Source organism: Acomys minous (assembly GCF_964271855.1).
Source record: "Acomys minous genome assembly, chromosome: 2".
Classification (NCBI taxonomy): Eukaryota; Metazoa; Chordata; class Mammalia; order Rodentia; family Muridae; genus Acomys; species Acomys minous.
In genome coordinates, this window is record NC_140484.1 from 77,327,416 (window position 1) to 77,341,562 (window position 14,147).

The 14,147-nt window shown below is 45.3% G+C and overlaps 1 protein-coding gene across 2 annotated transcripts in view; it reads left to right on the top strand.

Annotated features, from left to right (window-relative positions):
* Positions 1-887: 887 nt before the first annotated feature.
* The window catches only part of USP31 (ubiquitin specific peptidase 31), a 61,867-nt gene continuing 48,607 nt past the window's right edge, over positions 888-14,147 (top strand). Inside the window, exon 1 of one of the 2 annotated variants that reach the window (XM_084765065.1) lies at positions 888-1,659. In XM_084765065.1, the coding sequence (XP_084621191.1) occupies positions 1,015-1,659 (645 nt within the window). In that variant the 5' untranslated portion in view covers positions 888-1,014. The remainder of the gene's footprint in view (positions 1,660-14,147) is intronic. The other variant, XM_084765066.1, reaches the window with a different exon arrangement.

Here is a 14,147-nt window from a genome sequence, read left to right on the forward strand (position 1 = left end):
ATAGTAGGTTTGTGACCCTTGGTTTAAAGGTTAAGACTTTGAGCCAAACTTGAGGTTTAAATGTAATATCCAAAGGCATCGAACTGAAGATTAAAGAAGGTGTTCCATGCTTGGCATGTCGTGTGGAATTCAGAGGTTATCATGAAAGAGTACCCACTGAGTGTGAAAGTTGTAGGGACGGAAGCAGAAACCCGGTTAGTTTCATTTGTAGTATCCTTAGCGTTTAGTACAATATTTGGCACACAGCAAGTGTTCAATAGCTACTTATTGAATGAAGAAATGAATGAATGAATGAAGGAATGAGTGAGTGCTCAGTGGATTGAGTGAATAATGGGAGAGCTCAGTGGATTTAAAGGCCACGTCTTACAAAACTTTTCAGTAAGGCAATTCTAATAATAGTAGTTTGCTGGGACCCCCAAGGTACATCCTGGAAGATGCGCCACTTCTATGACTACGTTCGGGTGGGTGGTACGCGGCGTGAACTTGCCTAAGAAAGACAAAGCTACGTCTATCGGCTCCTTCACCACCTGGTAAGAGGCAGCTTGATTTCCGTACTTTTTCTGGATCTTTTCCCTTTGACGACTTAAGACCGAGACCTACCCCTAAAAATACAACGCCAGGCGTCAGCCCAGCTTGCAGGACCATGCCCATACTAAACATGGCCAGTCTTGAGCTTCAACCACGCAGAACCACGCCCGGAGCCCGGGAGTCCTAGAGTCGGGGTTTAGGGAACAACACTGTTCCCATAGTCAACATGGCGGCTGAGCGGCTTCAGTGTGGGGCGGGGCTGCGATTAGAGCGAGTCACGTGAGCCGCCCCCTTGGACCGCCGCGCGCGCACGCGCGCCTCCCAGCCGCCGCTCTCCTGCTCGCTCTCTCCCTGGTGCTCCGAGGTGGTGTGGGGCGCGAAGCCCCCCGGGCCGGGTGAGGCGCGGGCGGCAGGATGCGGCGGCGGCCGTGGCGGGGTCGCGGTCCGGGCGGACGGGCGCGGTGATGAGCGTCGGCAGCCGCCGCCATGTCCAAGGTAACGGCGCCCGGGCCCGGGCCGCCGGTGGCGGCGGGCGGGAAGGAGAAGCGCTCGTTCAGCAAGCGGCTGTTCCGGAGCGGCCGCGCGGGGGGCGGCGGCGGCGGCAGCAGCGGCGGCGCTGGCGCTGGGGGCCCCGGGCCGGCCGCGCCCTCGTCGCCGTCGTCGGCGCGCTCGGTGGGCAGCTTCATGAGCCGCGTCCTCAAGACGCTGTCCACGCTCTCGCACCTCAGCTCCGAGGGCGCCGCCCCGGACCGCAGCGGCCTCCGCAGCTGCTTCCCGCCCGGGCCGGCCTCCGCGCCCACGCCGCCGCCGCCGTCGTGCCCGCCGCCGCCCGCCTCGCCCGCGCCGCCCGCCTGCGCCTCGGAGCCGGTGCCCGGCGTGGCGGGGCTCCGCAACCACGGCAACACGTGCTTCATGAACGCCACGCTGCAGTGCCTCAGCAACACCGAGCTCTTCGCCGAGTACCTGGCGCTGGGCCAGTACCGGGCGGGCCGGCCCGAGCCCTCGCCTGAGCCCGAGCAGCCGCCGGGCCGCGGCCCGCACGGCCAGGGCGAGGTCACCGAGCAGCTGGCGCACCTGGTGCGGGCGCTCTGGACGCTGGAGTACACCCCGCAGCACAGCCGGGACTTCAAGGTGAGCCCCCGGGGGGCCCCTGGAGCTCGGGCTCTTCTTGGGCTCCTCCTCTCTTCGGGCCGGGGAGGATTTCTGCGCTGGATGCTCAGAGAGTTCTGGAAGATAACCCAGATGACAAAGGCACGCATTCCTCCCACCATTCATGCGTCCAGCTTGTCTTCCAACGCCCAGAACACAGACGCTTGCTGCTGGGTCCTGTGATCCGCCTTGGGGACGGATGTTGCCAGGAGCAAGGCCCAGTCTCCATGGAATTGCAGTTTTTGGAGCGGGTGTTGGTGGGGGAGTATCCATCTGGGTTCGAATCCGGCTTCTGCTTCTTTCCTAGCAAATTACTGAGGCTCTTTATGCTCTCGTTTATCTGGTATTTACTCATAGCACGTTGACACTGAGATTACCCAGTTTGGGCACTTTTAGGGCTTCGACATGATAGGTAAAGTACTTCAGCTAAGTGTACACGCATATTACTCTCTTTCTTTTTGTTCTTTAAGTAAAATGAACTAGGTGTTATCAGATAGCTTGGAAGAAGGCAGAACCGATGGTCTTGGTTTACAGCTGCTGGTTGACCCGCTCGATAGTGAGAGGAAGAGATTGGGGAGCAGAGGAGTATGCCGGGTCCAGATGGGGAGAGCCATTTAGGCTGTGCTGAGGAGTTGGGATCTTACTGTGATCTCAGCAGGGAGAGGATTGGAGAGTGTATATTAGCGAGAAGTATCAGTTTCTTTCCATTCCTGTATCACTTCTCTGTGCTCAGGAGAACTCAGTTTGATGTTCAGCCTGCTTTTTTTTTTTTTTTAAACACAGCTCTCTCATCCTAATGTACTTCCAGCCTTCTTTATTTTTTGAGACAGAGCCCCACTATGTAGCTCAAGGCTGACTTTCACTTGAGATCTTCCTGACAGCCTCCTAGATGCTGCAACCAACCTCTCTTGCCCCACTCCTCTTTTAAAGTAAGAAATCAAGTTTCCAGTTTAGAGACTTTGCTAGACAACGTTAATTTATTTAAACAAATTTACGTGTGTGTGTGTGTGTGTGTGTGTGTGTGTGTGACTTGTGTAGAGGTCAGAGGACAATTTGTGGAGTCAGTTCTCTCCTGTCTTTATGTGGCTTCCTGGGACAAAACTGATTGTCAGGTTTACCTGCTGAGACGTTTCAGCACAACAGTAGCTAAATGTAATAAGGTTATGCTTTTATTGAATTTTTTTTTCATCTGCCTTCTATTTATGGCAAGTGGTACTGGTTTTCCATTGGTGCTATCAAGTTTCATTCTAAAATACATTTCTCTAAGTACCGATTGGATTGCAGGACTGGATGATGATGTAGCTGAGGAGTCTGTTTTGGTTAGGCCCTGCCATTGCCTACCACTCCCTTTTGAATCCTTTTGCCTATATTGTATTTATATTGCTTAAAAAGGAAAAGTGGTGTGTGATCTTGAAATTTTGAATGGACCTGGAAAAACAAAGATTCATGTTAGAGATCTCAAAGTAAGGAACTAGGAGAGCGGCATTCTTGTAGGATCCCTCCCTGTTGCTTACAGTGACCCGTGAATAACTACAACAGTGGGAAGTTTTCCAGGCAGGGTCCTAGTGTGAAGCTTGTGGCTTCTCGGTATGTCAGCGTCTTAGCATGTACACATTGCAGTTGCTTTTAGGAGGTGCAGCTCCCTCCTGTAAGCACAGGCTGTGAGCGAGCAGAAATGGGTTAGTAATTGCAGATGTGCAGGACCGATGGACAGACATGCTTTAACAAAGGTGAGCGCGATCTTCCAAGTCATTCCCATGGCTTTTGATGAGACTGTGCTCCTTTTTGCATCCATTAAGCTACCAACAGAAATGGGTCAATGCTTCAAGAATAGAGACTGAAGAGGCATATTTGGCAAAGTTGGGTGTTTTCTTGGAGTCCTTGTTTTTGAGACATTGTAATCTTGTGAACTTCACTGGCTAAGGGTTTACTTAGGAATGTACTCAGCATCAGAAGGAGCGTGCCCTGGTGAGAGTGCTGTGAAGTACAAGTGTTGGACAGGCTGGGCTGGTGTCTGCTGGTTCCGTGGTGTCCCAGAGGGTTCATGGACCCAGTGCTAACCAAGACCATTCTGTTGCTGCTCTGTTGCCCTTATCTGTTACTGGGATTTTGGTCTTGTGTTTTTTTACTTCATGGCTGACTGACAGTGGCACCTGTAGCACCCTGTGTTCTAGTAGGGAGACGGGAAGTCATGAGAGAAATAAGTGTTTTCCTAGGAGACCCCAGCAGGCTTCTGCTGTATCTCACTAACTATACCTGTGTCAGTTGACTGCCACGAAGGCTAGAAGCAGGTGTTTTGGTTTTCTGCTTTAATAGAGAGGATGAGTAGGGTTTTGTCTCTTAGGCAGCCCACCCAAGTATCGCATCTACCATGGGCTAGACGCTGGCTATGAGGGGTGGAATTCAGTGGGACCCAGGTTTCCTGAGAGCTCGTCTTGCACTTGAACTTGTGTATGACTCACATTTATAGTTCACTTGAGGATCATCTTATAAAGCAAGTTTCCATCTGCTGGGGTGGGGTCTCCCAGTCTGCTTTTCCAGCGAGCTCCCAGGTGATGTGGCTGTGGCCTATCTAAGGGCTGTACTTTGAGTAATAGTGCTCTCCAAGGAGCAGATGACAGAACATCACTCAACAGGAGGCACAAAAGTTCCCTGGGCCAGGAGGTGATGAGAGGTAGTGTGGAAGAAACAGTGAGGCATTAGGCTGCGGGTTGCACCATGGCAGCCGCAGTGGTGCAGACCCCTTGGAAGCATGTTGTCAAAAAACTGGGCCAGCCTTTGTGGGCTGCTTTGGACTTTCTCTTGGGAAGCTGGGAGCCAGAGCTGATAAAGTAGGAGAGTGATAGAATTTTTCTTTCTGTCTTCCCTCTCTCCCTCCTTCTTTTGCTTCTCCTTCCCCCTCTCTTCCTGTCTCTTGCTGTCTATGGAGGATTGATTTTATCCCTTCCTTTTATTACTGAGTATGATTTTGAGTATAAAGGAAGTTGGAGATGGATGTGAGGCCTCTCTGCCCTGCCGGTCTGCCTGTCTGTGGCCATCGTGCATAAGTATTTGAGTGTTTTCCACATTCAAGTAGCTCCCTGACTCTCAGAGTCCTTCTCAGCTCCTGGCTCCAGCCATCACCTAACTGGAGCTGGGAGAAGAGACAGAGCCAGCTGGCCTTTTGGTTTTACCTCAAAGTCTAGAAGAACACTCACTGTGGATTTCAGTGTGATTTTATCCCGCAGAACTTCAGGTTAGTCATGTTCTCTGTGTAAGTTTTCAGTTAGAATTCTTCCTTCTAACCACATTGATTTCTGCTTCAGGAACTTGCCAAGTAAATGTGGTTTTTGTCGTGTGTGTGTGTGTGTGTGTGTGTGTGTGTGTGCGTGTGTGTGTGTGTATGTGTTTGTTTTGCTTCTTTCACTGTGGTTGCAAAAGTTTGAGTTTTATTTGCTAGAATAACAAAATGACTGGCCTAAGTTTGAATTGCTTCAAGAAACTTCTCTAGCTGCAGCCTGTATCTTTTTGTTTGTTTGTTTGTTTGTTTGTTTATTTAATACCTACCTTCTTACTCTCTCAGAGGCCTGGTTTGCGGTCAGAGCATTTTATGTTTTTCTGTGCCACATACCTCACACCCCCGGGACATTTATCTATGTTTGGAGACATACTTGGTTATTACACATGGGATGAGAGTGCTATTGGCATCTAGTGGGTAGAGTCAGAGATTCTGTGTGCTACACTGTGTACTCCCCTCCCCCTGTTATTCAGCCTAAGATGGCAGTGGTGCTGAGGTGGAGAAACATTTTGTCTGTTCTCAGCTCAGATTTTCCTAACTATCCAGCCTCTAGCCTGTTTACCTTGTAGATTTGGTGAATGATTTTATCATGTTAAACCTTCCAGGTTAGTCTGTATAAATTTTCAGGTTAGAATTCATGCATGTGCGTGTGTGCAGTAATGCTTGCACTCAACCTTGTGTCAGCTACTTTTCTTTTATAAAACAGTAAATAAATGATTTTGAAATCTGAATACTCATTCTGATGGTTTAAGGAAGAATCAATGTGTTGTTTTAATTTACCAGGATCATGAGTGTTTAGGTTCTTATGAAATGCCTTTTGATTTCTAGTATTTATTCCTCTCTGTGGAAAAAAAATAAAAAAGACAGATGGGCCACTTTAAATTAAGATAGGTAAGTTTTATAGCCTCAGTTTTCAAACCATGCTCTCAAAGAGCAACCACAGCAGAGTGGTCTCCTGAAGTACTTTGCAGACTCCTTCCAAGTTTGCAGTAATCAAAAACACTTGGGCTTAGTGTGGCCTTATCAGCATAACCACTGACTGTGACAGGGCTCAGTGGAGCCCTCGCTTGAGCAGGCCCAGCAGACATGCTGAGACGAGCAGCATTTTTTTCCTCTGAGACTGGTGCAGAATTGTGGTGAAAATAAGGTCATCTGCAGTCAGGTTTAATTGTGTGACATTGCTCCTGAGGCTCAGGTACGTTTGGAAATTGTGCTTACAAACAACTCTTTTCAAATGTATGAGCTGATGTATACCACTTCTTATCAGGCATAGGAAGCAGGAAAAAATATTGCCTTAGAAGGGCACTTGGGGAATAAAATACACAGGCAATTATAGAACTCTCTGTGTGCTGATGTTCTGGTGCTTTCTGCTGTGGCAAATCCCAGTGTTGGGCACTGGCAGGAGGAGTCTTCCTCCATCACCTATGGCAGATGAGTGGTCAGACTGAAAGCTTGTGAGTGTGCAGGGCGTGAGGAAGGAGGGTGTAATGGGGTAAGTTTGTTCTTTTATCAGGAGCCTTCTCCTGTGGTAATAACATCTCCCCATTCTTGAGGGCATGGCTCTTAGGTCTAATTGCCTCTTAAAGGCCTCAGTGTTTGTGTTGGGGATTACATTTCAAGAACAGGAGCTTTGGGGGTCATGTTTAAAATACAGCATCTGACTTAAACCACATCACATCTGCTCAATTACTGTGTTTAAAAAGGAGCTAGTTTAGGTGAAAGGTTGGGGATAGAGGATTTAGTGTGAAGATTATGGAGCAAAGTTCTTGCCCTCAGAGGACCCGTCTGTTATAAGGAAGCGATTTTGAACTAATAATGGAAGATTGAGTAGGAGTTCAGAGAAGGACCAGATTGTAAGATGAAATATAAGCAGAAGACTGACTGATTCATCTTTTAATTCACAGTCAGCAGTTAACACTTGTACAAATTGGAGTTCCTGACACTGTGCTAGCTAGTCTTTGGGTATATAGTGTTTAAACAAAATGATACAGCAATGGTAAAATGAAGGAAGGCAGTAGGGTACATGATTCTTCTCAGAACTGTCACTGAGGAGGCAGATATTAGCCAATAAATACTGACAAATAAGAAATTTTAAATCTTAAGAGATGAGAAGATAAGGTATGTAGTGAGAATAAGGAATTTGGCCAGAAGGGGTGGGGAGCAAAATGGACTCAAAAAGCTATTTTATTGAGAATACCTGGAGGTGCATTTAGAAGTCTGACAGGCCCTGTTTGCAATGCAGGGAGGCAGATGGGGAGTGGGACAGATGAGTCTGGAAAGGGACAGGTTTCACGGGGCCATACAGGCCATTCTGAGCACAGGCTGGTTGATACTGGTTTCAAACAGTGTTCTGGCACAGTTATGTTAAATGGGAAATGCTCATTCCTGGTGCTGAGTAGTGAACAGAATAGAAGCTTGGAGCGTGGCTTTTGTGATGGGGCTGGATTTGAAGCACACGTGGAGATAGACTGTCTTTTTCTCTTCATTGTCAAAATTGATTATGTACATGTCCAACCTCCATTCGATTCTTTTCTAAATGCTTGTCTTAATGTCAGTGGCACATTGTTTTGATCACTATGGTGGTGTAGTAAGTGTGAAAATTTGGTGTAATACCTTCACTTTAATCCTTTTCAGGATCCTTTGGCTTCAGAGTCTCTTGATATTCTGTATGAACTTAAGGACTTTTATTTCTGAAAAGAATGCTGTTAAAGTTTTGATAGGTATTACATTCATTCTGGAGATTGCTTTGGGTAGAGTATCATTGTGTCGTTACTGAATTTTCCAGTTCATAAAAATGGGAGAACTCCAATTATTTATGTTATGTCATTTCTTTCAATTGTGTTTTGTATGTTTGGTACAGGTTTTTTTTTTCCGCCTTCTTCATTAAAACTTACTTATTCTCAATGATACTGTAAATGAAATAGCTCTTTTTGGTTTGAGGATGGAATGCAGGGCATTGCACATACTAAACGGATTTTCTGCTGCTGAATTAAGGGCTACACTCCAGCTGCATAAGCAGAATAGCTGATTTTTCTAAAGAGTGTTTATTAATAGTGTATAAAAGTATGTAATCGACTTTGGCATATTGATTATGTATCCTGCAACTTTGCTAGTTAATTTATTAGTTTTAGCAGATTTTCTTGGTGTCTATAGTTTTCCATATAAAAGGTGATATCATTTATGAACAGAGAGATTGTTTTCTTTACAATTTTGGTATTTTCAGTTGCTCCCCCAGTGTCCCCCCCCCCCCCCACTTTATTACAAAGTAGGTCTTATTTCTTGTCTTAGAAGAGATGCTTTCAGGCTTCCACCATTGAGTGTGATTGCCCCTGTCATGGGAAAGGTTTCTTTTTTTCCTGGTTTGATGAGTTTTGTTATGTTTTTGTTTTTTCTTATCCCGTTTTTGTTAAATGTTTCTTTTCTGTATCAGTTTGAGATGTTCCTGCCTCCCTGCTCCCTCATTTTGTTAATGCCTGATATTTTATATTACCTGATGTTTAGTATGTCAAACCTTCCATTCACAGCGGAATAAATTCCACTTGGCTATGCTCTCTACTCAGATTTTGATACTTTGATACTAGTCCCACTCCTCTGCTTACCTTGAGACCTTGAGGCTTACATTTTTGGGCTCCACTTCCTCATTTGTAACGTGGAGATGACAGTATATCTACTTCCTAAGCCTGTTTTGGAAAAAATTAGAGAAGAACCTGGCAGTGGCCTGCACACAGTGCTCAGCAAGTGCTGACGGATGCTGCTGTTCTCATCCAACCGTATGGTCACCCAGCATAAGGCATAAGGTACAGAAGGCGTCTTTAGCATTTGATGATGTATTTATGAATTTTGCATTGTTTCATCAGCTCTATTGATATCAAATATTGCTTACAGTCTTTCATGCTCTTTAAAAGTTCTTATTTTGTCAAGTTAAAAAACCAGTTAATTGGTGTGAGCTTTAATGCTAAGTATTTATATTAATTTGGGACAGAACTATACTTACTGAATACTTGCCTGCCATTGACAAAATGAGTACCCTTCAACAAAATGTAAACTAATAATGTATAGTGAGAAGGCCTGCATCTGCTAATAACTGAGAAGAAATTGAAGCATAAAAGAATCATCTGTTTCCCAAAGGATAGCAGGATCGGATGCATTTATTCATACTTCCTTCCTAAGACCACATAATCACCACGTTGTATAAACTGTTGAAAAACAGACAAGGGGATTCAGATTTCTGAACCCACTGTTATTTTACCTCAGTTCCTTGTGTGCAGTGGGCAGCAATTACTTCTTACTCAGCACCGAGTTCCTGCTCCTGGTTTGTGGAATGTGCACACTGTTGCTTCATCTGAACCGAGGAAGACATAGCTAAGGACAGCTTATCGACTAGACTCTGCTAGAAGTGTGCATGTGCTGACAATGGCCAGGTCTGTTGTAGACTTGGGTCAAACCTCACTTGAGGCTTTAAACTTTAAAAGAGCAGGGAAGAAATCAGAAGATGGAGTGGCAGGCCTTCGCATGCAGGACTCTGTGAGCACATAAAGCCATAGATTGGGTTGCTGTGTAGAAAGATGCAGTTCCTGTCACTAGGCTCCCTTAAGCAGTCTCGTGATGAGGGGCTGCATGCACTGTCCTTTCCTTGTCTCTTGCCCCTTTCCTTACTTAAGTATGTGAAGAGTGTGCACTGCAAGGAGAGTTGACAGTGTTTGGCAGCTGTATGGGGAAAGAATGAAATAGAAAGAGTTGGAAATTATTTGGAGGGTTCTTGAGACAGATTGTTTTGGGATGGCACTTTTCAAGACTGGTAAACAAAGTGGAAAATGGTTTTGGCAGTGAGGGGTGAATTCAGTTGTGTTTGAACTTTAGAAACCTAGGCAAAAATGATTTTTAATGCTGTATTGTTGATTGTTTAATTTTCAGGAGCTGTACAAAGTAAATCATTTAAGTCAACGGTTCTTGACCCCTTTGAAGGGGTGTTCTATGACTCTTTCACAGGGTCACCTAAGACCATAAAAAATGACTCATAACAGAAGTTGTGTGGTCACCACAACATGAGGAACTGTATTAAAGGGCCACAGCATCAGGAAGGTTGAGAACCACTGATAAAAAGGAGCTGGCTCATCTGGTCTGCCCATAGAACAGACACCTTAACCCAAACACAGCATAACATAGATGCTTGTTGACAGTGAATTGTTTTACATCTTTGTGTGCTTCGAGCTTTTGCTTTGGCTCGGCCACTTCTGTTTTGATATTAGTATGTGGTCTGATGGATTTTTCCTTTTCCTTTATACTGTTGTCACAATGAGGGGCTACTAAATGGGGCAGTGTTCTCTGTTTGTATAGTTCCTCACAGCTGTTTCCTATAGTAAAAACTCTGGAAAACAATGACCTAATAGTTTCCACATACTCAAAACAAAAACATTCCAAACCTTTTTTATAGTAGTGGAAGAGAAGTCATTAAAAAGAAAAAAACCTGTCATCTGTTGCCTCTTCCTTCAAAAATTGTTTGCTCTGTTACTAATTGTTCATTTGCTGTTCTTCAGATTACTTTTTTTTATAACAAACATTTTTGCAGAGAGCACATGGGACTATCTTGAGTCTTTTGTTGTGTGTGATTGTTCTTGTCTGTGTAGAAGCCATTGTTCTGTGCCGGCACTGAGGCAGTGCCTGGAGGAACTGGCCAGTCACTGAACATCTGTTGCTTCTTCCCTCCAATTGTCAAGCTCAGATGGAGCAAACAGTACATCCACAAACAAATAATTCATGCTTTAGAAGATTCCATTGGGCTGCTCAGACAGTAACTTTGTTTGTATCTGCTCCTACTAAAAGGAATGTTGGCGCTTATCGTCAGATCAGTACATTTTAACTCTTGGCATTCTTCTAATCATTAAGAATAAGGCATAGCTATCTGGTTTGGGGAAGCATTAAGAAACATAATCATGGGACTGCAAAAATGGCTCAGGGGCTAAGAGCACTGGCTGCTCTTCTAAAAAGACCTGGTTTAATTTCTAGCACCCACATGGTGCCTCACACTGTTTGCAGCTCCAGTCCCAGCGGATCTGATGCCCTCTTCTGGCCTTCATGGCCCCTAGGCATACATGGATATGTGTAGGGAAAACACCTATACACGTAAGTAAGACTTAAAAACAAACGTAATCATGAGACTACTTTGTGTGTGTGTCTGTGTTGAGCCAGATTATTCACAAAGTGATTTCAAGGCCGATTAAAAAATTTTACAAGCTGGGTGATGGTGGCGCACGCCTTTAATCCCAGCACTCGGGAGGCAGAGGCAGGGGATTGCTGTGAGTTCGAGGTCAGCCTGGTCCACAAAGCGAGGCCAGGACTGCCAAGGCTACACAGAGAAACCCTGTCTTGAAAAACCAAAACCAAACCAAACCAAAACAAAACAAAATGTTTACAGCAGCTCTGAGAAAGAGGACTTGTTGTTACTCATGTCTTAAAATTTCCTTTGGATATTGGCATTCTGTACTAGTGAGCCGCAGACCTGGCCTGCAGTTCTACGTGGTTTCATTGAGCATTAAAAGAGAAAGTGTGAGGAAGGCTTAGTGTAGAACAGTGGTTCTTAACCTGTAGGTTGCAACCCCTTTAGCAAACCTCTGTCTCCAAAGATATTTACATTGCGATTCATAACAGGAGCAAAGTTACAGTTGTAAAGTAGCAACGAAAATAATTTTATGGTTGGGAGTCATTGCAACACGAGGGTTGAAGCATTAGGAAGGTTGAGGAAACTAGTACCTTGTATATGTCTCAGAAATGATGGGTGGGATAACACAGGTCCTTGCTGTCAACTGAAGCCACTAGAGTACCTTCCTTTGGACCCAGACACTCAGAGTGCAGAGATTAAACAGGCTGTTGGAGCCATTCCTCATACCCTGTGTGGTTTGAGAGTTCTTGGGCATAGGCTGTGCTGCTCTTCATTTCTTCACTTGATTACTGAGCTATTCTTTCTAGTCCTGGAGTTATCAAGTGACCTTGCAGGTTTCCAGGTGTCATCCTAGTCTCATCGTTTTTGTTGGTGAATCAGATAAGGTTCCAAGCAGGAACCTGGTAACATTTGGAAAATTCTGAAATATACTCCTCCAAGTTACATAAGGCATAATTATCTTTAATGTTACAGTGCAAATGGAATATAATGCTGCATTTTGTATTTGGGTCCTTAGTGAGTTGCCCATGGTTCACATGTGAAGGGGCCTGGTTCATATGTGTGTCATTAGCACGAAGCTTAGGCTGGCCCAGCTGCCAGATAGATACACAGTGTTCTACTGTCAAGTGACTGTCTTAAACCTGGGGAGGTAATGACTCTGTTCTAGGCAGACCATACACCTAAGGGTCATTGTCTCATGGTGGGATCCTTGGGCTAGGGCACTGACTGAAAAACTGCCATTTCTACAGTTGATGGAGTAGCTGAGAAAAGAGATGTGGCCTGGGAGGCAAGGCTTCTGGTAAGATAAGGGAGTTATTTTGAGGAAAGACATTTGTTAGCTCGTTAGCATGCACTTCCAGCTCCTAGCTCTGGCCTTGTATCGTAGTTATATAATTGCAGTAGTCATCCTACCATCCTCATTTGTAAGCTCTGCCACTGCTAATTTTGAGTTTGTATTGCTGCCAGATTAGACTTCTTAGGGTTTACTTGCAGTTACGTCTGAACAATTGTTATTGCCTTTCCTGCTACATACAGAATGCATTACAGCTTAACATTTAAGCTTCCTCATGATGCAGTCCCTTTATGTTGGGAAGCAGCAGAGTACAGCCAAAGGGATGACCAAAGGGTAAGAGGTCTGTGGCAAAGGACTCTTCCCCCTTCCCCCTTTTAAAAATAATTTTTATTTTCTTTAAAATTTTTAAAATGGTTTTACTTTACATCCTGATTGTAGCCCCCTCCCTCATTGCCTCCCAATCCCACCCTTCCTCCATTGTACCCTCTCCCTCCCCTAGTCTTCAGAACAGGGAGCCCTCCTCCCCTAACATAGGGACTCAGCCTGTCAAGTCTCATCTGGACTGTCTGTATCCTCTTCCTCTGTGGCCTGGCAAGGCTGTCCCACTAGGGACAAGTGATCAATGTGTGGGGGCCAGAGTCCATGTCAGAAGTAGTCCTTACTCCTCATATTATGGGACCCACAAGAAAACTGTGCTACCTATCTACTACATCTGAGCAGGGGGTCTAGGTCCTCACCACGCATGGTCCTTGGTTGGTGCATCAGTCTCTGCAGCACGCCCTCCTCGGCCCAGATTTGTTGGCTCCGTTGATCTCTTGTGGAGCTCCTGTCCCCTCCAGGTTTGGTTGTGAGTCTCAGCATCTGCTTTGATCCCTTGCTGGTTGGAGTCTTTCAGAGGACTTCTATGGTAGGCTCCCTTCCTGTTCTTTCTCTTCAACTGCTTCGGAGTCTATTCTATTTGCCATTCTGAATGAGAATTAAGCATTCTACCTAGGATCCTCCTTGATCTTTAGTTTCTTAGGTCTGGGTATTGTAGTATGGTTGGCTTTTTCTCTCTTAATTGAGTTTTATTTTCTGATCCTGGTATAATAGTAATACTTTCTTGTTTAGTATGGTGGCTTACTCCTGTAAGAGTAAGAGGTTGGGATAGGAGGATCACTAAGTTTGAGGCCAGCCAGGGCATCAGAGTGATATCCAGGTCAGCCTGGGATATAGCGAGACCCTGCCTCAAATGAGGGAAGAAAAGCTTTCCTCATATGATCAATACCATGAGTAAGTGAGAAACATCTGTAAAGTGCTTACTTAATACAGTGCCTGATGAGATCTGGTAGCATCGTCGTCCTCAGCCTCTTGCCCACTGCTGCCTCTTAACTTTTGCCCCACACTTTACTGCCTGTCCCACCTTCTCTTCTCTGTGAGTCCAGGGCACATAATTCCTCAAGACCTACTTTAAAAGCTACTCCTGGGGGCTGGAGAGATTGCTCAGAGGTTAAGAGTACTGGCTGTTCTTCCAAAGGTCCTGAGTTCAATTCCCAGCATGGTGGCAAATAACTATAATGAGATCTAGTGCATTTTTGTGGCCTGTTGGTACACATGTAGGCAGAATACCATATAAAAATAAATTTTTTTTTTTTTTTTTAGCTACTTCTGTATTAAAGTATCCCTAACCCTGTGTTTGGAAGTAGTAGCTCCTTTAATGAAAGCATGTAGCATTTTTCATGGAACTCTTGTGGTGCTTCTGT